The sequence below is a fragment of the Aulonocara stuartgranti genome (genome assembly GCF_965226115.1).
Source record: "Aulonocara stuartgranti genome assembly, chromosome: 3".
In the NCBI taxonomy this organism is placed as follows: Eukaryota; Metazoa; Chordata; class Actinopteri; order Cichliformes; family Cichlidae; genus Aulonocara; species Aulonocara stuartgranti.
The window spans coordinates 54358255-54382995 of NC_138941.1; the positions used below are offsets into that span (position 1 = coordinate 54358255).

Sequence of the window (24741 nt, forward strand, 5' to 3'; positions counted from 1 at the left end):
AAACTTTGAAACAAACACATCCTCCAACAACGCACACCCATATTTTGTTTTCAAATTCCATTGCAGTCATTTCACACCTTAAACCTTTGGTAAACAATTGAACAAATAAAAGTAAACTGCAATAAATAACGAGGAATACAGAGTTCATCACACAACATAATAATAATTCTGTCGAGAGACCTACCTCGGCACTTGTGCTGGTGAAGCCAAAGGCAAGATATGCTTCATCATATTTTCTAGTCTTTGGCTTGGAAAGAAGTTGGTTTGGAAACATATTTGGTGATGCTTCAGCCTCTGCCTTGCATTTGTGTGGGAGCCCTGTCAGAAAACCTGTCCATTATGCTAGCAGTGTCCAAGCATTCTTTTTTTTTTTCTTTTTTTTATTCATGCCGCAGTCCCCCTGCAATGGCTCTGCGCCCCCAGGGGACACGCCCCCCACTTTGGAACCTCTGCCTTGTATGTAAAAATATCACATTTGTTGTATTTTTGTGCGCCTGACCAATCGCAACAGTTGGAGCAACGATGAAGAAACTTTCCTCAACTGTATTTGCGATGTATAGCTGCTGCTTTGGATGCTGTGTATCACTGGAATGATGTTTTACTCAGCCTGAGTCTTGAGTTTCGGTTATAATAAACGTCTGGCTTCCTGTTGTTATGAGGTACTCTAGGGCTGTCGAACTCCAGGCCTCAAGGGACAGTGTCCTGCAGGTTTTAGATCTCACCCTGGGTCAACACACCTGAATCAAATGATTAGTTCATTACCAGGCCTCTGGAGAACTTCAAGACATGTTGAGGAGGTAATTTAGCCATTTAAATCAGCTGTGTTGGATCAAGGACACATCTAAAACCTGCAGGGACACCGACCCTCGAGGCCTGGAGTTCAACACCTGCGTGATAGTCGCACCAGAAGTGTCTGTGAGAATAACCAAGGTAAAAGGAAAAAAAATTTGTCATGAAAATTGCTAAGAAGTAGATCACCTGTAATTAATTAATGTGTTTTTCTAGCTCTTCTTTTCTTGTGGTGACACAGTATGTGAGTAATGGGTTATAGTGAGGATGATGTCACTTGAGCAAATAACATTTTCTCTTGAAAGTAGGAAAAAAAAAAAAAAAAGAAAAGGACAGACAGAGCTGAAAACTCTTCCTGATTTATTTTCTCCTTGAAAGCAGAGACTTTTTGTTGAGATGTTTTGGACTCAAACTTAGTAGACAATTTTTAGGCATGGTTTCTTCCTGTCACAACATTACTGCGCACCAGTGCACAAAACAAGGTCGATAAAGACAATGATGAGCAATTTTGGTGTGGAAGAACTTGACTGGCATGTGCAGAGCCAGGACCACAACTAATAGAACACCTTTGGGATGATTAAGTTTGTGGAAAGCCATGCAGAAACATCACATCGCAGAACGGCTCACTGCAGTTGTGGGGTCTCAGAACCAAAAGAATGACAACACCACGGAACAGAAGTTTGATACCATCATGGGGAGGCTCGCGGCTCTCCAACGGGAGATTGAGAGACCAGTGTCAGAGTGCTAAATTCGGAGCTGCTCGCATAAAGGAGAAATCAACAATTCATTCATTTCATTCATTTATTTGTTCATTTTCAGGCACAACAAATACCTATAGTGAACATAAAATGCACAAAACAAAAAACAAAAATTGCCTGAAAAAGGAGTGTGACGAAGAAAACTTATTAAATCCCACCCCTATACTCACTCATCAACGAAAAAAAACAATAAACTTCCCGCAGCTACGCTGTCAATGGAAAATTGTATTTAGTAGTCAGTATAATCTTTTAGTGATATAAGTTTGCATATGGTAGAATACTGCATGTAGTTATTTGTATTAGGAAATATTTAACCATGTGTGCTTAGAGGCATATAATCAATTGTGTAGTGACAGGATGTGTGATCTCTAGCAGGCTGCAGGCTTGGTGTGCACCCCAGGAATGCACCCCCACGTCCTGGGATCATGAGAGCTCGTACCTTGTTTTATTGTTTTATGGTAGGATTAACGTAGCTACGTCTGTTCTAGTCGAAGTGTTTTAACTGCTGGACTTCCTCACCGTGTTATCTAGGGTGAACCATCTAGGGTGGGGGAGACTACCCTCTTTGTGACCAAGGATGTACCTTTTGTGCTTTCATGTTATATGACCCTTTGATCAGCAGGACACACACACACACACACACACACACTGAAGTATAAAATAAAGACAGGGGCAGTTTCTTAGCGCGAGTCTCTCTGTCTGGAGGCTGCCCTTGCTAGCAAGACGTTCTGTGTGTTTCTCTTCTCTGAGTCTTTACTGAAGAAGTGTTTTAGAACATTTTCCCTAACATTATTTGGTCCTTCGAGCCGGATGCAGAAAATATCAGAACTGTTATCTGTGACTCTGTTCCAGGATCCAGCACTGATTCCTGACGCCGTGGGGAGCCAGCACCGAAGCCTGTGCACAGCCCTCATGGACGAGGAGAGAGCCCCAGGACGTTAAAATGCGGGTCTGGGCCGGTGTTATAATCTGGTCCACGGCGGTGGGATTCAGTCCGATGATCTGAATCACCAGTGAGACGTCGGAGAGTGAGAAACACTATTTTGGTATATAAGACGGCCGCAAAGGTTTAAAGTAACGTGATAAATTAGGTTGGGTTCGCCGAAAGGAGCTGAATTAGACTTAGGTTTTAGAGGTAGCCGAAATTACTTCGTGACAAATTCAAATGAAAACACATTGAGACAAAGAAATTAAAATAGGTTGGGTTCGCCGGAAAGAGCTGAATTAGACTTGAGTTTTAGAGGTAGCTGAAATTATCTCGTGACAAATTAGCGCGCAAATGTCTATGTGTGTGTATGTGTCTGGAAGTAAGTTGATTTTACAGCACAATACGCTGCTGAACTACTTCCATTTTTGTTTTCTTTGCTGAGGCTCACGTACTGGTGACAAAGGAGAACGGTTGAGTTTCATCTCATAAAACTGATACCGCTTCACCGTTAGGGTGAAGTCGAAGGCCGTATCAGTAAACCACTCTGAAGTCAAGCGTGCCAGCAACGGCCCAGCAAAATCTTTGAAAATGGGGGATAAACAAAAAAAAATTAACAGCTGATGAGGAATGGTTAGAAAAACAACAAACCGGAGCAGGTAAAATAAGTGCAAATAGGTGGAGAAATCCACAAAAAGCAAAAAAAACCAAAAACAAAAAACGCAGATTCTTTAGATTGCCCTGATCAACAACAGCCAGTGCTCCAGACCATTAATTTAACCAGTTGTTAATAGAAATCTGCATTAAGCTTAGGGTTGCTCAAATTCAGTATAATGACATATGAGATGAAGTAAAATAGGCAAATATTTAAACTAATGATGTGCATAGAGGCATTTGACCTGTTTGAAAGACTGTCGTCTTATTATGAGCCATGGTCGAGATATAGAGCACACCTGTGAAAACAACTAATATGTTGAACCCTGTATGAAACATCTAAAGGTACATGATGGAGAAGCTGAATTGAATATGAAAGTGCAAGACTGTGTGGCAAAGCACGCGACCACTGTGAAGTTGCGTTGCGGTCTCTTCTGAGCTGATGAGCAAGCTACACATCATCAGATCGAGAGCTGTCTGAGAACTCCTCAAAGAGAGGGAAACAGAACTGTGATATCTAGAGTGTGCAGCGTTTCCGTGAGCAGTTTTTCTGCATCTTGACTCATGTGTAGAGTGTTCATAGCATCAGCATTATGTTTTTGTTTATTTGTTTTGTTGGGTGGAAAAATTGTTAAATAAACTGGTGATCATATTTATGGATCACCATGGCACATATCATCAGCCATGTGATTTATTTATGCAGATGAAAAAGTGAGTGTGAATGTGTCTGACGTCACAGTGTTTTTGTGCGCTGTGTAAAAGTAATTGCCTCTGATTGTGAGAGCGGTGATTCTGCAGGTCACCAGCTATTTAAACAAAAAAACAAAAAGAGTGAAGAAGAGACAAAATTTACATTGTAGATGAAAAATAATCATAGGAAAAAGGTTTTGTGTTGATCAGCCAAGAACTACAATCTCATTTTCTGCTTTTAAGAAAGGACTGTTCACAAAAACAGAGAGAGAGAGAGATATGAAGCAGTGATAATAATAATGAAAATGTCTTAGTTTGTCACTTTCAGGTGCAAAGCAGACCTGAATCAATTTTCCACATGCAGCGGTCGGAAGAAAGTCATAGTTTAACATCATTGGAAACATTCAGGCCAAGTTTCTGGCTGACTTATTTACAGCACCATGTGTCTCTCAAACTCACAAGCAAGCGCTCACTCCTCCCTGAAGACAAGGAATGCAGCTCCAAAGAGCAATAACATGGCAGATAAAGAGACAGCAGCAAAGTCCTGAGCAAAGAGTCCCAACAAGCAGCAGCAGTGTGGACAAACAGCATCAGAGAAGAAGAGCAAACCCATCATCCTGCCTGATTGGATGAATGGCACTGTGTTTACAACAAGCTACAAATTCACTATCCATGTGAAGAAAACTTTTGAGGACAACTGAGGAGACTGTTGGAGTTTGACATTTGCCACCTTTGGAGTAAAATGGCAAGAAGAGACAGTGGAACACAGGACAAAGCTGAAGGAGAACTGCCGGCTATTGGACTGTTGTAGTGGGAGAGGACAACAGAGTGAGTAAGTAGAACACAGAGGAGTGCTGGTGTTAAATGTGGGGAAATCAAAATTTGGGTTAGCAAACCTGGGGAAAACAAAACTGACTGCTTAAGTTGGAAAATTGAGAAGGAGTCTGAAACACTGCAAAAAGAAACATACAAAATCACACACACAAGCAGAACATGCATTAACCCTACTAATACAAACACAAAATAGCTCATGAAGATTAGACAACATCTTCAGCATGTGAGTCTGTTTATCATCTTGTCCAAGTCACTTAGTGTGATGCAAAGACCAGTGGACTCATAGTACATCAGTTACAAAATGATCAAATAATAGCAGAGAAATGTGTAGGAAAGGCAGCTTTAAGAACATGCTCTGCTGGATATGCAGCTCCACAGACATGCATTAAACCTGCCTAATAACACAAACACACATGCAATGAAGATCAGCTTGTTATCTCTCATCAGTGTTAAAATAGTGTCAATTTAGCAGACACTTGTTATCAAATACTGAATTTATCCAATGCAACAAATTGACTCTCTAGGTTGCAGGACAACAGTTTAACTTTTGTGGGAAAAAAGATTCTGGTTTGACCAACCAGTGATCAGACAATAAATTTAGTTGTTAATATAGTAAATTGGGAGATGCTTTCTGCTTGATTGATGCAGCACAAAGTAATTTACTGTATGAGGGAAATTCTATTTTTGTGATAACATTTTGAACATGCATTTCTGTTGTCCTGTCATCTTAGTGGGTTAATAGCTGATTCAAATTAGTTGATCGTTCCTAGATTAATGAAAGGTGACTGAATTCTAGCACGAGTGAATGGGATGTTTGGAGTTTGTTGAGTGGAGACTGTAAAACACTGAGTTTCCTGTTTTGATGTGCGAGTGAATCCTGTACCTAGATACACAACTCTGAATACATAAGAACAAACTTCTTTTGTGAAGTGCATGACAACATGTCACATGTTTTATGATGAAGGGAAAAAGGAAAATTGAATAAAATAGATCTGTGGCCTAAATGAGTGAAGAGCACAGACCTGGGGATTAAACTCATAGCTAATATGACATTAGGGTTATATTGTGTGTTGTGCAGCTGATGGTTGGTTTGGAGTTAATCTAGCTGATGATTTTTCTTTTGTTGTGAAGTTGAGCCTGCCAATTAGTATGATGGTATGATAAACCATGCTAATGGTATGATTTACCCTCCTGAGATGAGGAGCTTGTGTCATGACTTAACAAGGCCTTTTTATTTTGATACTTTCACAGTGCACTGAAAGTTTTGTTTGATAATCTCTGTTATTTTTCATTTTTTGAACAGGCACTGATTTTGTTTGTCAATTTCTTTTCTTTAAGCAGATCTGTACGTCGGGAATTAAAAGCGCTATGCCGACATGTCGAGAAAACCGTTACAAGTGAGTTTCTCCACATTAAAATGGGCTCTGGAGACCGCCACTTATTTGGGACAATTAGAAAATGAGAGTGCCTTCCTAAAAAGGATTCGGCAAGGAAATCCGATCTAAAAGTTCTTCTTTTTCTTTTGAAATGACGTCATTTTGCTGAAAGTGGAAACTAAATGCGACGACAGGTTCCACTATCAGCAAAGAAAGAATGAATGAATGAATGAATGAATGAATGAATGAATGGAAATAAAAAACAAACTGACTGACTGGTAAAAGCTGACAAGACTTGACCACGACTCAAGGTTAACCTCCACCTAGACAGGACAAAGGGTGGAGGAATTTATGTGTTTTTTGTTACAGGAGCAGAAAGATGATAGCAACATTCGAGGTTGCATGATGGTTTAACCTTTGAAATGCCATTTTCTGTGTCTGTGCATCTACCAGGGGTGTTATTCACTACCTTGTGTTGCTTACAGAGGTAACTGTGACAAAGTATGCATACGCCTGCGCAGCGGTAACATTTATATTTTCTTTTCTACAGCATTGCAGTTTTTCATGTGTTTGATCATGTGATTTATAAGAGGATTAGTTAATGTTTTTCTACTACAGGATTTCTGGGTTTATGTGTGAAGGAAACTGTGTTTACAGGTTATGAGTTGGTGATGCTTTTACACTGTGTTTTTGGGAAAATGTGAAGGTTACTTTGATGATGTGAATAACATTCTTTCCACAGCTATGGATGGCTAACTTTATGGTCTTTTTATGGCACCTCTGGAACCTGTCGACCTGCGTTTGACCTGTGTCTGACCACCGTCTGACCACAGTCAATGTGTATTGCTAATGTTTGTTTTTCTAAGAATGCTTATTACTCTTATGATATAATTGTTTATAAGTGTGAAATTTGATTTCACTTCCAGATCTTGTTTTCCAGGCCATGATGGTGTGTATGCAGGCTCCTGGCGGAGCCAGTCTTTAAGCAAATTTAATATGCAAAACACACTAACATTTTTATTGCAGGATTATAGGTCCAGGGTGGTGCTGCTCCAGAGGAGGAGATGCCCTGATGTTACCTGGGATATGATCTAGCTAATCTTTTTCTTTAAGACAGGAATCTGATTTTGATGAGTTGACTCATGGGAATGTCCATGTGTCAAGATGAGGGATCCAGGATTAATATGAAACAATGAATTAACATTAAATTTTGGAATTAATATTAAATTTTGTTTTATATGATTTTTGCAGCGATTTGTGTGATTAACAGTTCATTCAACGGGTATTAAACCTATGCAAGTGGTGCATCCATGTTCAGATGAGGCTTTGATGGCCTATAAGTGAAGTTCACTGAACTAAAGAATGTGGTTTGATGATTGTTGACATGCTCTCCAAATAGAAGTTTTTCCTCCTAGCAAGGAAATACAGGTGCAGCAGTAATCTCCTGAGAAATCTTCAGAGGCCCAGTGAGAAGCGTGAACCATTCCAGGCATAACTGACAGCCCAGGCAGTGGTTGAGGTCAAAGGTCGAGCTGGTTGGGGCCCATTATGAGATCAGACTTTGGAGCCACAGCAAGGACCATGAAACTGCGTTGGAATGAGAGCTGTGCCAGGGGGGATTTCCAGAGGCCAACAGAGGAGATTGTGGACAACGGACGGGCACCTGAAGGATGAGGGGAGCGTGCCAAGCTCAATCGACAGCGCAGAGGGAATCTAAGGATGTCATCATGATTCTGTGAAAGCACAGGAACCAGAAGCTATGGTGGTGATAACAGCAGTTTCCTATGAACATCACCTAATGCTGTGTCACTGTACTATGCATACGATGACACACTGAAGACTGCTGGGATCATAACAGCAGTAAGATAACTGGACCCAGCACCCTTTCCACAGAGAGGTTTTTCTGCAGAGGATGACAGTAGAAGAGTCATAAGTATTCCTATCGCAGGATGAAGGCCTGAAGTGAGGTGATGGGGGTTGATAGAGGCCAATTCAAGTGCTTCTGACCATTTCAACTGCCTGCAAAATAGCAGAGAGACCCTCCTGGATATATCAGAGCCACTGCAAAAACGTTGAGGTCCCAGGAAACCCCGGCACCCCCAAGACAGCACAATAGAGAAATCTCACACTTGGTTGTTTCAGTGGTGAGGGGGGAGTGCTGATTGAGCCCCCGTAGGGTAAGCTCGCACTTCAACCTCCAGCCTCTGATCAACTCTAGGGCAACCAAGTGCGAGGCGTGACGGACCTGTGTGCAACCATGGGAAGGTGGACCCTCTTGGTTACCTTGACTACGACGCTCACCCATACAGAACCCCAGCTGACGCAAACAGCAGCTGAACCAGGAGAAAGGCAGAAAAGACTGACACACGACAACTCTCACCTAAGAGACATGACGCAAGACCACATCCATCCGTGGATGAACAATGCCTGGTACCGTTATATTCACGACAGAACAAAAGCAGAATCGGCAAATACAGACTATTATGTCTGTTCCCATCTACCCAGCACGGCAACATACCCCACACTATATATGTTCCTGGACCAATTCCCAGGGAAGAACTACTCTATGATACTAGCAGAGAAAGGGGACTTTGTGTCCTCTTCAACAACACATGCTGCACTTACATAAAGAAGATGCACACTCATTAAACATGACTGACGCCCTGAATGCTTTGAGACAGATCCAGCAGGCCCAAAATCAGGACTATGTAAGTGATACAAGTGACTGGTTTTCTTGGCTCTACACCGACTCCTGGTTACAGGTGCTAAAAAGACTACTCATCGGAGTTGGGATATTTTTACTTTTATTTTGTGTCTTTGTAACGTGTATATTGCCATGTCTAAAACTCATGATTAACTACATAATATTTTCTACTGTTGCTGCATACATAGCCATGACAAGTGATAATGATAATGACCCCGACCTGTTGGAACATGAAGACTTTGTGTGATTAATGACGATGTGACTGAAAATGTACAACAAGATGTTACAAACTGGTATCTCACTTTTAGTTTTACTGACAACAGGAGGGAATGTCAATGGAAAATTGTATTTAGTAGTCAGTATAATCTTTTAGTGATATAGGTTTGCATATGGTAGAATATAGGGGTGCAACGATACACAAAATTCACGGTTCGATATTTTTTCGATACAAAATAAAATGTTCATGCCTTTTTAATTTGTCATTTATTAAAATTATAAATATATATTTTAACTCAAAAGTACAGTTTTTAAATTTAACCCTAACCCTTGTGCGTGTTTTTTATTTTGACAGCGAATGCGCACCTGCGGACCACTTATGTGCAGCCCTGGTTATTTAGCTCATCATATCGCAGCCACAGAAATTATTTTGTCCATGAAACCATAAAGCTGCACTTTCTTTTTGCCTTATTTGTCATAACTTCTCCGTTTTGTGGTAAGCTTTTCTTTGGCTGTCACTTCTTCACCCTGACCTGTCTTATTTGGCTCAGCAGAACTGAAATATATATCCTGCTGCTTTTACACACACACTCACATAAGCTCAGCGATTCTCTGCGCGATCAACCTCTCACATGTTTAAGCTGCGGGAGATTTCACTTGTCATGTTTGCATAGTAAGCTAACGATTAATAAGACGATGTCAGAGGAATTGGTGCGCAAATTATCATCACTCACCAATCAGTGCTGTCGCTCTCTATACACAGTTCACGCGATTGCAAAGTTTTCTCGAATTTCAAATCTAGTTTGTAAATTTGCCGGTAAAAGTTTAGTAAAAGCTTTATACAAAATTATGGATGTATTGTAATTAACCAGATCCTGGAATTTAAGTAACTTTGCCTGAAGAAAGAATTTGTGAGTATGATCTAGATAACCAGCCTTGTGAATAATACGCAGTGCTTGTTTCTGTACTGTGACTAATGGATTAGTTGTATTTTTATATGTATTTCCCCACACTTCCACACAATATGTAAGATATGGAAGAACCAGGGTACAGTACAGAGTACGAAGTGCATCTTTATCAAGGAATTGTTTCACTTTGTTCAAAACTGCGAGGCTTCTGGAAATTTTGGTTTTTATGTGTCTGACGTGGGGTTTCCATGAAATTTTATTATCAATTACGACTCCCAAAAACTTGTTTTCACTCACATTATCAATTGGTACACCTTCAATGACAATTGGTAATTCTATATTATATTTTAAATTACCAAAAAACATTGCTTTAGTTTCATTTATATTTAAATTAATGATAATTAATTTATAATTATAATTTATTTATGTCCATCCATTTTTTTATTAATTTTAGCTCCCTGTTTACGGTCATTACAAGATCAGTATAATCATCGTTACTGAAAAATATGTTGGTGTCATCTGCCAACAGTATTGAAAGAAATCTCCGTCCCGGGTCATCCGTGGATCGGGTTTTCCTCCGAGGCGTGGGCACCTATAAGCAGAGTTTTGTCTTTACCCTATAAGATTCAAAATTATTCAAAGTAACACTCAGGTATTTATTTATTTATTTAACCTTTATTTAACCAGGAATGTCCCGTTGAGATCAAAGACCTCTTTTTCAAGGGAGTCCTGGCCAAGAGGCAGCACATTTCAAGACAAATACATACGAACAAACAAAGTTAAAATTACACAAAACAATTACACATTATTGAGGCAGCCTGTAGGCCTTTGAGTTTAGTTTTAAAAACATTTAAAGACAACAATTCAGTTAGTTTCCAGTCTTTCTGTAACATGTTCCATGAAAAAGGCGCAGAGTGGACAAAGGCTTTCTTACCCAGCTCTGTGCGGACAAGGGGAACAGACAACAGCAGCTGATCATTTGAGCGCAAGGAGTAAGAACCACTATTTGTCCTTGTGACCAAAGTACAAATATAAGGAGGCAGCAATCCAAGCATAGCTTTGTAAATAAAAGTGTACCAATGCCCCTGTCTTCTAATGGCCAAAGAAGGCCATTTTACTCTTAAGTACAAATCACAGTGATGGGTCAGGTATTTACAATTGGTAATAAACCTCAAGGAAGCATGATACATCGTGTCCAACATTAGAAGACATGAAGAAGAAGCGTTCATATACAGAATGTCACCATAATCTAACACAGATAAAAAGGTTGCAGTGACAAGACGTTTTTTTACTGCAAAAGAAAAGCACTGTTTATTACGGAAGAAAAAACGAAGTTTAAGTCTCAGTTTCTTTACTAGTCTCTCTATATGTGGTTTAAAGGTGAAGGAGTCATCAATCCAGACACCAAGGTATTTATATTCATGAACTATCTCTATGACATTTCCTTCAAGGGTGGACACCACTGGAATAGGCTCCGGGACCACCTTTGACTTGGAAAACAACATTAGCTTAGTCTTGTCAGCATTGAGAACTAATTTTAGCTGAATAAGTGAATGCTGGAAAGCAACAAAGGCTTTCTGTAAAGTTTCAATGGCCTGAGCAAGAGATGATCCATAACAGTAAATAACTGTGTCGTCAGCATAAAAATGCAAATTTGTGTCTGAGACATTTTGACCCAAGTCATTGATATATAAAAGGAACAGAAGGGGACCCAAAACTGAGCCCTGTGGCACCCCCTTGTGGACAGCAACAAATTTAGAACAAAGACCTTCAAGTTTAATGCACTGGGTTCTATTTTTCAGATAATTTGAGAACCACGCTAATGCATGTTCTGACAATCCAAAGCTGAGCAGTCTGTTTTTTAGGACTGCATGATCAACAGTGTCAAAAGCTTTTGAGAGGTCAATAAAGAGTGACGCACAGTACAATTTCTTATCAAGTGCCACAATAATATCATTTATCACTTTCATAGTGGCAGTGTTAGTACTGTGTTTTTTCCTGAAGCCTGACTGAAATTTGGAGACAATATCATTAGAGTACAAAAACTCTTTCAACTGGTCACAAACTAGAGATTCCAGGATTTTGGATAAAACACACAAATTTGATATTGGCCTATAATTAGTCAACACCGATGGATCACCTCCTTTCAATAAAGGCAAAACGAAAGCTGATTTCCAAACCGCTGGAATTTCTTTGGTTTTAATTGAAAAATTAAATAGAATTGAGAGTGGTTCTGCAATAAAATCAGCTGCCAACTTCAAAAAATAAGGTTCCATCAAGTCTGGACCAGGAGGTTTTCTGTGATCCAAAGCCTTTAAAGCTTTATGCACTTCATAAACACTAAAAGGTACAAAGTTAAAACGGTCTCCAGAAAACATAGAGAGTTCTGGGCAAGTATTTGTTAAAAAAGTTTCTGCAGAAGCAAACAAGGAACCCACTGATAGAAAGTGATCATTAAAACAATTCAAAATTTCAGTTTTATCATTAATTGAGACTGAATCTTTTACAACAGATTTAGGAAAGGTTTGAGTCATTTTATTGGCGGAAAAAGACTTGATTACTTTCCAAAATTTCTGTGGATCATTGAGGTTCTCAGTGGTGACAGACAAAAAGTATTCAGATTTGGCCTTTTTAATAAGAGAAGTACATTTATTTCTAAGCTGTTTGAAAACAGACCAATCAGTGGAAGTATCTGTTTGTCTCGCCTTGTCCCATGCTCTATTACGCTTGTGTATGCTATCTGCGAGTGTCTGCGAAAACCAAGGATTTTCTCGACCTTTAATTCTAACTTTCCGTAAGGGGGCATGTTTATTAACAATTCCCATAAAACTTTCCTTAAAATATGTCCAAGCTAGCTCTACATCTGGTAATAGTCCGATTTTTTCCCAATTAACTAATGACAAATCATGATGAAAAGCCTGTTCATTAAATTGTTTAAGATTCCTTTTGCACACTATGCGTGGCTTACATTTTGGAATTTTAGCATTTCTGCAAACAGCAACAACACAGTGATCACTTAGGTCATTACAGAAAACACCAAGTGAAGAGAATTTATGAGGTACATTTGTTAAAACCAAATCAATTAATGTAGACTTTTCAGGGCATTTAAGATTTGGCCTGGTAGGAAGATAGACTAGCTGGGTAAGATTAATTGAATCGCAGAATTCTTTAAATTCACCAGAATTATGCCGTTCAGCAGGTTAGTTACGACGTCGGGAGTAGCTTGGGAGAACAAGGAAACACAGACTGCTTCAGGTTGCCTTCCCAAACCAACTCAAAGGTTTATTCATAATACAACAGTTTATATAGAGGAAAAAGGTTCGTGTGTCAGCAGATTCTCAGTTCAAACCGGTACAGACCAAATAAGGAAGCGTCTTCCTGCCCTCTGAGCAAAGAAGTATCCTTTGTATAGTTTATCAGTTCAGCTACAATTTATGATTATCCCAGCGAAATACACTCCTAGACATAGAATACAGAGTTCTTTCATTAGTGAATTCTGAAACAAACCACCTGGCCTTTAACAAGCCTTTTTCTAAGAGATAAAGAAGGGAGGATGGGAGTAAGGAAGTGATCTCTGTGGTATTTTCGACCTTGAGGTACCATCCTGTGATTCTTACACATTAATTCTTGGGTCACAGAGAAAGAGAAAAACAACTAGTAAATGGGCCTTATTGAGTAACAGTTTTCCTGTATAATATCACTATAAAACAATATCCTGTAAATGCTACCATGGTATCAAAATATCACAACAAGTATGAGTTTAAGTACTTGAGAAACATCAAAAATATCATTTATGTATACATTGAAAAGTTTTGGTCCTAACACTGACCCTTGGGGAACACCACATGTAATACCAAGTTTCTCTGAATGGTAATGCCCTATGCTAACATATTGTTCCCGACCCGTTAGGTAACTTTTTAACCAGTTACCAGCTTTCCCTCGAATACCATATCTTTCCAATTTATCCAATAAAATTGAGTGATTGATTGTGTCGAAGGCCTTTTTGAGATCAACAAAAATACCAACTGCATATTTATTTTTATCCAGTGTATCAGTAATTTCTTCTACTGCCTCAATTATCACCATTGAAGTGGTTCTTTGTGTTCTGAAACCATACTGACCAACATTTATTATTTGATGTTTTTCAAGGAATTTTTCTAATCTTGAATTAAAAAGTTTTTCTAGAATTTTTGAGAATTGAGGCAGTAGAGAAATAGGCCTATAATTGGTAAAACTGTGTTTGTCATTACTTTTATATAGTGGTATTACTTTCACAATTTTTTGGAAAACAACCGGACTGAAATGATAAATTACAGATACAGTATATGTTAAGGGACTAGCAATATTCAGAACAACCTGTTTAACTACAGACATATTTATGTCATGATAAGCCATTGAAGACTTACTTTTACATTTTAATGTGATATTTATTACTTCTTGCTCATTTGTAGCTGAGAGGAACAGTGAAAATGGATTTGATTTAATATTACTGATATTTTCATTTTTATGACACAGGATGTCCGCTGCTAGTTCAGGGCCAACATTTATGAAGAATTTGTTTTTTGTGATTTTCACCATTTGCATCAGTAAAATATTCAGGATATGATGTTCCAGAAGATCCTTGTTTAATTAAGTTGTTTAACACATCCCAAGTTCCTTTTATATTGTTTTTATTGTCATATAATCTTAATATTCAACATATGGACACCACGGCGCCAGCTGCTCAGGCCCAAGGCTGGAGCCGACCAAGACAACTCCCTGATAACGACTGTGTGATGACTATTCTTCCCATCCCATGCAAGGCCACCTGGGTTGGCTGGCAGACTGTTTACTTAGCCTGATAGAGCGAAGGACACTGTCTCAGCTGAACTCTAGACACGCACACACATACACTTACACTGATAAGCACGCACTCATCCCCCTCCCGCAGATGACTCCGGCAAGACCAGAGGTGGAGGTTTGTGCATTTATATTAACAATGCTTGGTGCATGAACTCCACTACTACTGAGAGTCACTGCTCACCTAATGCGGAGTTTTTAATGGTCAAATGCAGACCTTATTATCTCCCCAGAGAACTCACTTCGATCATACTCACTGCCGTGTATATACCCCCCGACGCTAATGCTAGGTTGGCCATGAAAGAACTTTCTGCAGCCATTAACAAACACCAGAATAAACACCCCGAGGCTGCTTTTATTGTTGCTGGCGACTTCAACCACACCAACTTAAAGACAGTCCTCCCCAGATTCCACCAACATGTCTCCTGCCACACCAGAGGAGACAAGACTTTAGACCCTGTGTATTCCAACCTGGCTGGAGCCTACAAAGCCACACATTGTAGGCTCCCCACATTGGACAATCGGACCATCTCTCCCTGTTCCTCACACCTAGGTATTCACCACTCATCCAACATGTGAAACCTGCTGTGAGGACAATTAAAGTGTGGCCAGAGGGGACAGACGCAGTGCTCCAGGACAGATTTAAAAACACAGACTGGAATATGTTCACCCACACAGACCTGGACCAGTACGCCTCATCTGTACTGGATTACATCTCCGAAACCACAGACAGTGTCACCACCCAGAAACGGATCACCATGTACCCCAACCAGAAGCCTTGGATGAACCGGGATGTTTGTCTCCTCCTGAAGGCCCGCAACACCGCCTTTAGGTCAGGAGATGCACACGCCTACAGCACAGCCAGGGCTAATCTAAAGAAGGGCATCAAAAAAGCCAAACACCATTACAAAAAGAAGGTAGAAGAACACTTCTCCAACTCCAACCCCCGACGCATGTGGCAAGGACTCCAGACCATTACAGACTACAGGAACACCAAACCCTCCCCCGCATCCTCTGATGTCACCTTCCTCAACGAGCTCAACAACTTTTATGCTCGTTTTGAGCGAGGGAACCCCACAACCACAACCAAAGCAGACATGACGCCAGACCACCAACCTCTGACTCTCTCCCCCACCGATGTAGGAGCGGTGCTGAGCAGGATCAATGTCCACAAGGCTGCAGGTCCTGATGGCATCCCCGGGCGTGTTCTCAGAGCATGTTCTGGGGAGCTTGCAGGAGTGCTCACAGACATATTCAATCTGTCCTTGGCCCACGCTGTGGTACCGGCCTGCTTCAAATCCACCTCCATCGTCCCGATACCCAAAAACTCCAACCCATCTTTCCTCAATGATTACCGCCCAGTAGCACTCACCCCCATCATCACTAAGTGCTTAGAGCAGCTGGTCCTAGCACACTTCAAATCCTGCCCCCCCCCCCACCCTGGACCCCCACCAATTCGCATACCGCCAGAACAGGAGCACAGAGGATGCAGTCTCCATCGCACTGCACTCTGTCCTCTCACACCTGGACAACAACAACACCTACGCCAGAATGCTGTTTATAGACTTCAGTTCAGCATTCAATACAATCCACCCCTCACAACTCATCAGGAAACTGACAGACCTGGGCATCAGTTCCCTCATCTGCAAATGGTTACTGGACTTCCTGACCAACCGCCCCCAACATGTCCGGCTGGATAACCGCTGCTCATCTACAATCACGATGAACACCGGTGTACCACAAGGCTGTGTGATGAGCCCTTTCCTCTACTCCCTCTTCACCCACGACTGCAGACCTGCTGATGGTTCCAACACCATCATTAAGTTTGCAGACACCACGGTGATTGGCCACATCAGTGACAACGATGAGGCCGCCTACAGGGAGGAGGTGGATCGTCTGGCTGAGTGGTGCGACAGAAACAACCTGCTGCTTAACACCGAGAAGACCAAGGAGCTCATCGTGGACTACAGGAGGAATGCTGACCCACATCCACCCATCCACATTAAGGGGACGGCTGTGGAGCGTGTGAGCAGCTTCAAGTTCCTGGGAGTCCACATCTCCGAGGATCTCACCTGGACGACCAACTGCTCCAAGCTGGTCAAGAAGGCTCACCAGCGCCTCTTCTTCTTGAGGACTCTGAGGAAGAACCACCTGTCCTCAGACATCCTGGTGAACTTCTATCGTTGCACCATCGAGAGCATCCTGACCAACTGTATAACAGTCTGGTACGGGAACTGCTCTGCCTCGGACCGGAAGGCGTTGCAGATGGTCGTGAAAACTGCCCTGCGCATTGCCAGAGCACCACTTCCTGCCATAAAAGACATCTCAAATTCAAATTCAAATTTTATTTGTCACGTACACAGTCATACACAGTACGATATGTAGTGAAATGCTTGGACAACTGCTCGTGACCTAAAGAAAACAAAAAAGGAAAAGGCTATGAATAAGATAGGAAATAAATATGAAAAATTAAAAAGGGTAAATTTAACTAGGAAGGAATAAAATATAAATTAAGGTTAAAAATGAAATAACTGTATATATAATAATAATATAATATCATATCAAGCGTCACGGAACAAAAGGAATAAATTAGAACAGCTAAATTTAGAAAAAAGAATCCACGAACTGGACGTCAATAATGCAATGGCTCCTTCTTTAGATAAGTATAATATTATTTGTGCACTAAAATATAAACTAAACCAAATATTATCTATTAATATTAATAGAACTTTCACTTTTGTGAGACAGAACTATTTTGAATTTGGGGATAAACCCCATAAGTTGCTAGCCAGACAACTAAAGAAACTAGAAAATGATAGAGCGATTCATAAAATCAGAACAAGTAACGGAAATTTGGTCACATCACACAAAGATATTAACGATAACTTTAGACAGTTTTATGAATCCCTCTATACTTCTCATCCCACTGCAGGGCCTAATGAAATGCAGGAATTTTTAGATAAATGTGATCTTCCTGTGTTAGACCAGACAAATGCCAATATTTTGAACGCTAAGATCACAATTGAAGAAATTACAAAATCTATCGGATTACTAAAAAACAACAAGAGTCCAGGCCCTGATGGGTTAGGGAATGAGTTTTATAAATACTTTAAGATCAAATTAAGTCCATATCTATTTAAATTATATAACCATGCATACAAAATGAGCACCCTACCTCCAACATTGAATGAAGCAACTATTATAGTACTTCCAAAAAAAGGCAAAGCACCGGAGGAAGTGGGATCATATAGACCTATTTCTCTATTAAATTCTGATCAAAAAATTCTGGCTAAAATACTAGCGAGTAGACTTAATACAGTAATAGATAAATTGGTGCATTCAGACCAAACAGGTTTCATTCCAAACAGGAGTTCTTTTAATAATCTTCGACGTCTATTTAATATAATCTATTCCCCCAAGGTACAACAGGACCTACTTATACTTAGCTTGGATGCCGAAAAGGCATTCGATCATGTGGAGTGGTCCTACCTCTTTGCAGTCCTAGAAAAATTTCAACTGGGACAAGATTTCATCTCTTGGATAAAACTACTTTATAATAATCCCACAGCCAGAATTCTTACAAATCAGACATTATCAACTCAGTTTAAACTCAGCAGAGGTACAAGACAAGGATGCGCTCTTAGTCCATTATTATTTGCCCTGGCTTTGGAACCCTTAGCACAGACAATTCGAACCCATATGGATATACACGGTTATGATACAACATACACTTCTAATTCTATATCGCTCTATGCTGACGACATATTATTATACATAACAAAACCATTAATATCCCTCCCAGCAACTCTCTCCGTGATTGATAAATTCAGTACTTTCGCAGGCTACAAGATTAACTGGGGAAAAAGCGAAATACTGCCCATTAAATTAGAGAATAAACAATGGCTTACATCTCTCCCATTTAAAATATCCTATGAAAAAATCACTTACTTGGGCATTACAATACCAAAAAAATACAGCTCCCTAATGAAAGAGAATTTTCTTCCCTTACTGGAGAAACTTAAAAATAACATTCAGTACTGGAGGACACTTCCTATTTCTTTAATAGGGAGAGTGAATTCAATAAGAATGGTATTCCTCCCGCAGTATTTGTATCTGGTTCAAAACATCCCAATTTTCTTGCCCAAATCTTTTTTTAAAAAGATGGACGCCATCATTATGCCATTTATATGGAATTACAAAACACATAGAATAAAAAAAGACCACCTATGCAAACATAGATCCCTTGGTGGACTTACACTACCTAACTTTATGTACTACTACTGGGCATCAAATTTAAGAATAATTTCCCTTCTATTGGATGACACAGCAATACTCCCTAACGGCTTACAGATGGAGCGGGAGGATTGCCTTCCTTACTGTGTTGGTGGAATACTACTCTCTCCTATTCTTTTGACAAACTCATATTACAATTCGAATCCAGTGATTTATAATACCGTACAAATTTGGAGACAAATAATTAAGCACTTCAAATTGAAAAAACTATCAATGTGTACATCTATTACAGCTAACCCCTCTTTCCTTCCATCATGTGTAGACGGAGCTTTCAATATATGGCAGGAATTGGGAATTTGTAAATTAAAAGATTTATACCTAAATGATACTTTTATGTCATTCCAACATTTAAAAGATAGATTTGGATTGCCTCACAGTCATTTTTTTAGATATCTTCAACTAAGAGACTATATCCGTACATACCTGCCACAATTTGAAAACATATCGTCCGATCCTTTGGACAGATGTCTTAGTGATGGAAGGGGGTTTGAACAGAGAATTTCATTATTTTATAATTCAATACAGGAGATGAGTATACCTTCAACTACTTCAATCAAAGAGGAGTGGGAAAAAGATTTTGGGACTCTCCTATCAGAAGATTTCTGGCAGGAGGCCTTACACAACATAAATACGCCTTTTATTAATTCCCGTCACTGTTTAATTCAGTACAAAATTATACACAGACTACACTATTCAAGGGAAAAACTTCACAAAATGTATCCAGAGTGTTCCCCCCTCTGTGAAAAATGCAAGATACACTATGGAAATCTGTTACACTGTTTTGCACTATGTCCAAGGCTTCAGGGTTTTTGGTATGATATTTTTACTTATATGTCTAATATTTTTAAAAGTAAGATTGAACCAAATCCGACAGTAATCATCTTTGGGATTTCCAACGAAACACAAAATTTACAACACTCTCAAAAAAGGTTTATGGCATATGCTTTGATTATTGCAAAGAAATTGATCCTGCAGCTTTGGAAAGGCAATGAGACTCCTGTATTAAAAATGTGGCTTACTGAACTTATAAACACTCTTCACCTTGAAAAAATAAGATATAGTATGAATGACAATGTAAAAGAGTTTGAATTAATCTGGCACCCTTTACTTATATACCTTGGGAAAATATAAAACTTTGTTTACTTGTTTCTCTTCCCTTTTGCCGACAGCCGGGGTATTGGGACCCCTTATGGGTGACTGCGGGTTTTTTTTTTTTTTTTTTTTTTTTTTTTTGTTGTTGGTGTTGTTTAATTATTTGCTTTGTTAGTTTAGAGAAAAAAAGGAGCATAAGCTATGTTATGTCAATTTGTAAAAATTACAATCATGATATTTGCTCTCAATAAAAATATTTGAAACGAAAAATGAAATAACTGTACAACACAAATTAGAATGAAGGGTAAATTTAACTGGGAAGAATAAGATAAAGATAAATATATAAATTAAAGTTGAAAATAAAATAACTGTACAACAAAATACACAATATAGAACTATATAAGAATGTATGAAGAAATCTAAATATAAATAAATATATACACAATAACAGCAGCTGTACAAGTATTAACCGGAAATGAAGAATATAGTGACCAGTGTTGTGCAAAACCAAAGTCCAGAAAGTCCAGTGTGTGTGTAAGAACCATATGTGTGGGTCAGTACTGTGTGGTGGTGTGATTGAGAGACCGTATCGCCTGCGGGAAGAAGCTCCTCCTCAGTCTCTCTGTGTTGGTCTTCAGGGAGCGGAATCGCTTTCCTGACCTCAGCAGAGAGAACAGTCTGTTGTTGGGATGGCTGAGGTCCTTCACGATCTTCCTGGCCTTGGTCCAGCACCGCCTGCTGTAGATTGAGTGCAGGTCAGGGAGCTCGGAGCGGATGGTGCGCTCAGCTGACCGCACAACCCTCTGTAGAGCTCGTCTGTCCTGCATGGTGCTGTTCCCGAACCAGGTTAAGATGTTTCCCGCCAGGATGCTCTCTATGGTGCACGAGTAAAAGTTCCTGAGCACCTTGGAGGGCAGTTGGAAGTCTCTCAAGCGTCTGAGGTGGTAGAGACGCTGTCGGGCCTTTTTCACCACGGTGTTGATGTGACAGGACCATGACAGGTCCTGCGTGATGTGAACTCCGAGGTATTTGAAGCTGTCCACTCTCTCCACTGGGCACTCGTTGATGACGGGGGTCTGGTAGTTCCTCTCCTGCTAAGTGCTGAAGTCCACTATCAACTCCTTTGTCTTACTGACGTTTAGAAGGAGGTTGTTCCTCTGGCACCAGTTCTCCAGATTCCTAATCTCCTTCAGGTAGGCCGTCTCGTTGTTATCAGAGATCAGGCCCACCACGACGGTGTCGTCAGCAAACTTGATGATGGTGGTGGAGCTGGTAGTGGCCACACAGTCATATGTGTACAAAGAGTACAGCAGGGGGCTCAGAACACACCCCTGGGGGGCTCCAGTGCTGAGAGTGGTGGAGGCTGAGACATGTCCGCCCATCCTTACTGCCTGTGGTCTGCCAGTTAGGAAGTTGGAGATCCACTGACACATAGATGAGCTGAGTCCCAGATGCTCCAGCTTGGTGGTGAGTGTGAAGGGAATTATGGTGTTAAATGCAGAGCTGTAGTCTATGAAGAGCATTTTAACATAATTCCCCCTTCTAGTGTCCAAGTGAGTGAGTGATGTGTGGAGGAGATGAGAGATGGCATCGTCTGTGGAACGATTTGGACGGTAAGCGAACTGTAGTGGGTCCAGTAGTGAAGAAATGATGAAGTCTCTGACCAGGCGTTCAAAGCACTTCATCACTACTGAGGTGAGGGCTACAGGGCGATAGTCATTGAGAGAAGCAGGGTGGGGTTTCTTTGGGACAGGAACAATGATGGACTCTTTGAAGCATGTGGGGATCACCGACTGAGATAAAGAGATGTTGAATATCTCAGTGAACACAGGAGCTAGCTGGTATGCGCAGTCTCTTAGGATACGACCTGGGATGCCGTCTGGTCCTGCTGCTTTCCTGGTGTTCACTCTCTTGAAGGCTCTCCTTACTTCATGCTCGGAGATGACGAGCACGTTTCCGGTGCTGGCAGTATCTTCCTGTCTGCAGCCGTTAGCACCGCTAACACTAGCATTGTTGGAGACCTTAGCTGCAGCCTCGAAGCGAGCATGGAAAGTGTTCAGCTCGTCTGCCAGAGTCACGGCCGCGTTCGTCATACCGGTTGTTGGTGCTTTATAGTCCGTTATTGTCCTTAGTCCCCGCCACAGGCTCCTAGAGTCACTCTGTTGGAGTTGTGACTCTAGTTTCCTCCCGTAGCGCTGCTTCGCCTCTTTCACCGCCCTCCGCACGTTATATGACGCGGCTACAGGAAGCGGTGTCTGAAAAGGGCTGGGAAAATCATCAAAGACCCCAGTCACCCGTCACATGGACTCTTCACCCTCCTGCCCTCTGGGAGGCGCTACAGGAGCCTCCGGACTAAGACCACCAGGTACCGGAACAGCTTCTTCCCCACAGCTGTCAGACTCCTGAACTCTGCCTCCTGACATCTGACCCACGTTAAACTCATGGACTGAACATACACACACCCACAATGGATAACTGTACCCTCAAACACACAATAATAACATGGACTGAACCACCACTCACAACCACCAGCACTTTATATAGCCTCTGTAGAAACTATCTACACCCTCACTTATCTTAACTGCACTACTGTATAGCTCTGTGTAAATAATCATTCTGTACATTCGATAATTTTTAATCCTACAACTGTTTACAACTTGCATAGTTCCCATTTCTGTATAGCTGTATATCTCAGATTCTGTAAAGTTATTTATTTCATATTCTGTATAGTTTTTCATATTTATATCCTGTTCATAGCCTGTACATAGCTTGTACTCACTACAGCCTGTACATACTTATAGTTATAGAATATTCACAACATACTTCATACCGTGTACATTATAACATACCATAATAGACCCATTTCTGTAATATACTCACATATCTATATTATTGCCAATATATATTGTAATATATCTATATCACTAAAGCACTTCTGGATGGATGCAAACTGCATTTCGTTGCCCTGTACCTGTGCATGTGCAATGACAATAAAGTTGAATTCTATTCTATTCTATTCTTTCCAAACGCCTTCGATGCTTGTTTCCTGTGGGGGAAGACGGCGGGTCTGTGTGCGGCGCTGGAATGGTTGCGCTGTGCAGGACGACTGCTGTGTTTCCTTCGGATTACTCCTCACCCCCTACCCAACCCCTGTGGCTTGTCACGTGCTCCAATGTTGTGATGTGGACATTTATGTGCTCTCTGTGCAGAGGAGTTTTTTTTGTTTCCTGTTCTCATGCTGTCCTCCCATAGGTGCCCAGCATGAGGAGAGGTCTCTTTTTATTTTTCCTCTCGTACTTTTCCCATTGTTGTGTACTTTTTCAGTGTTTTTTTTCTGTAATGCTGCCAATCTCCGACTGTATTCCCATGTGATGTCTTTGTTGTGTGTGTAAGTCGGGGGGGGGGGGGGGGGTCCTATTCCTCTGCGGGGCGACCTGCATATGGCCAATAAAGCATTCATTCAATTCAATTCAAGAGTTGGATGTCACTCAACTGTGAAGGAGAGCTGATGGTGTCAAAAACTGAATTATGTTATTTGCAAAGTGAATTTTATATATCATTTGTTTATCCAGCCAAAAAAACCTCACTGACTTTAAAAATGTATTTTTTAAGCATGAGCTGGCTGTAAACATATTTCAAGTGGCCAAAAAGGAGTGGATTGGTTATAATGTTGGTACAATAATGCAAAGTCATAAAGACACTTTTACACTTTGTATATAACCCCTTTGCAAATCCTGCTCACTAAAGTCTATTAGACAATTTAAGTAAAGACATTATACATTACAAAAAACAAAACAAATGGAAACATTGGAATCACTTTTTAGCAAAACACCCAATTTAACCCTCCGGAAAAACTCTCTCCACACACACACACACAATGATTTATGAGGCAAAACCAAACACGTCTCTTAGGCTACGTTCACACTGCAGGTCTTAATGCTCAATTCCAATTTTTTTGCCTGCTTGTTCACACTACAAATAAAATGCAACAGCAAATGTGCTCTAGTGTGAACCCTCAAAGCAGCCCGCATGCGCAAAAAAAGACGTCTCACACAACGCGCTCTGTTTAGACCCAGAGCAAACCGTATTGTTTGACTGTTGGCCCTTAATATAAAGACTTCGGACTTTACGTTTCCCAATTTTGCTTTGAGTAATAAAGTTATTGTGTTATTTACATATGGCCTAATAATGATCCTTATTGCTGTTTTAGAGAGGAGCGGTGCTTCAAAGGATAGTTGCAGATTTCTGTCAAAATCTGCCGATTGTACAGTACAAATAAAATTTCCACGTTCCTCCAACGCTGTCTTACCAACTGTTTCACTAACATCCACACGAGATGGCCAGGAAGCGTTCGCGATGTCTTCTCCGGCGCTGATAATTGGCGTCTGTCTTGTGTCAGTGACGTAAAAGACGCCTTTAATGCGACGTGACCATACAAACAGCAGTCGCTTTCTAAAACATCAGATGTGTATCGGATTCAGCACCACATACGAAAGTGACCCAGATCGGATTTGAAAATATTGGATTTGTGCCGTTCACACTGTCATACCATGATTGGATATGGGTCACATAGGGTCAAAAAAGTCGGATTTGATGCGCTTTTGCCTGCAGTGTGAACGTAGCCAAAGATTAGTTTCACATTTTCAGAAGTGAGTGACATCCT

General features: G+C 40.6%; 1 protein-coding gene and 1 long non-coding RNA gene across 2 annotated transcripts in view; one reads left to right on the top strand and one right to left on the bottom strand.

Moving 5' to 3' along the window:
* Positions 1 to 541: 541 nt before the first annotated feature.
* LOC309699825 lies at positions 542 to 5267 on the top strand. The gene is made up of 3 exons (XR_014274498.1): positions 542 to 930; positions 2400 to 4924; positions 4991 to 5267. It is a non-coding gene; the product is annotated as an uncharacterized lncRNA (long non-coding RNA).
* Positions 5268 to 7546: 2279 nt separating this feature from the next.
* Positions 7547 to 24741, bottom strand: part of LOC309698492 (uncharacterized protein) — a gene marked incomplete at its 3' end in the record, with an annotated part of 33789 nt that continues 16594 nt past the window's right edge. Inside the window, exon 5 of the mRNA XM_082520971.1 lies at positions 7547 to 7689. Within this exon, the coding sequence (XP_082377097.1) occupies positions 7547 to 7689 (143 nt within the window). The remainder of the gene's footprint in view (positions 7690 to 24741) is intronic.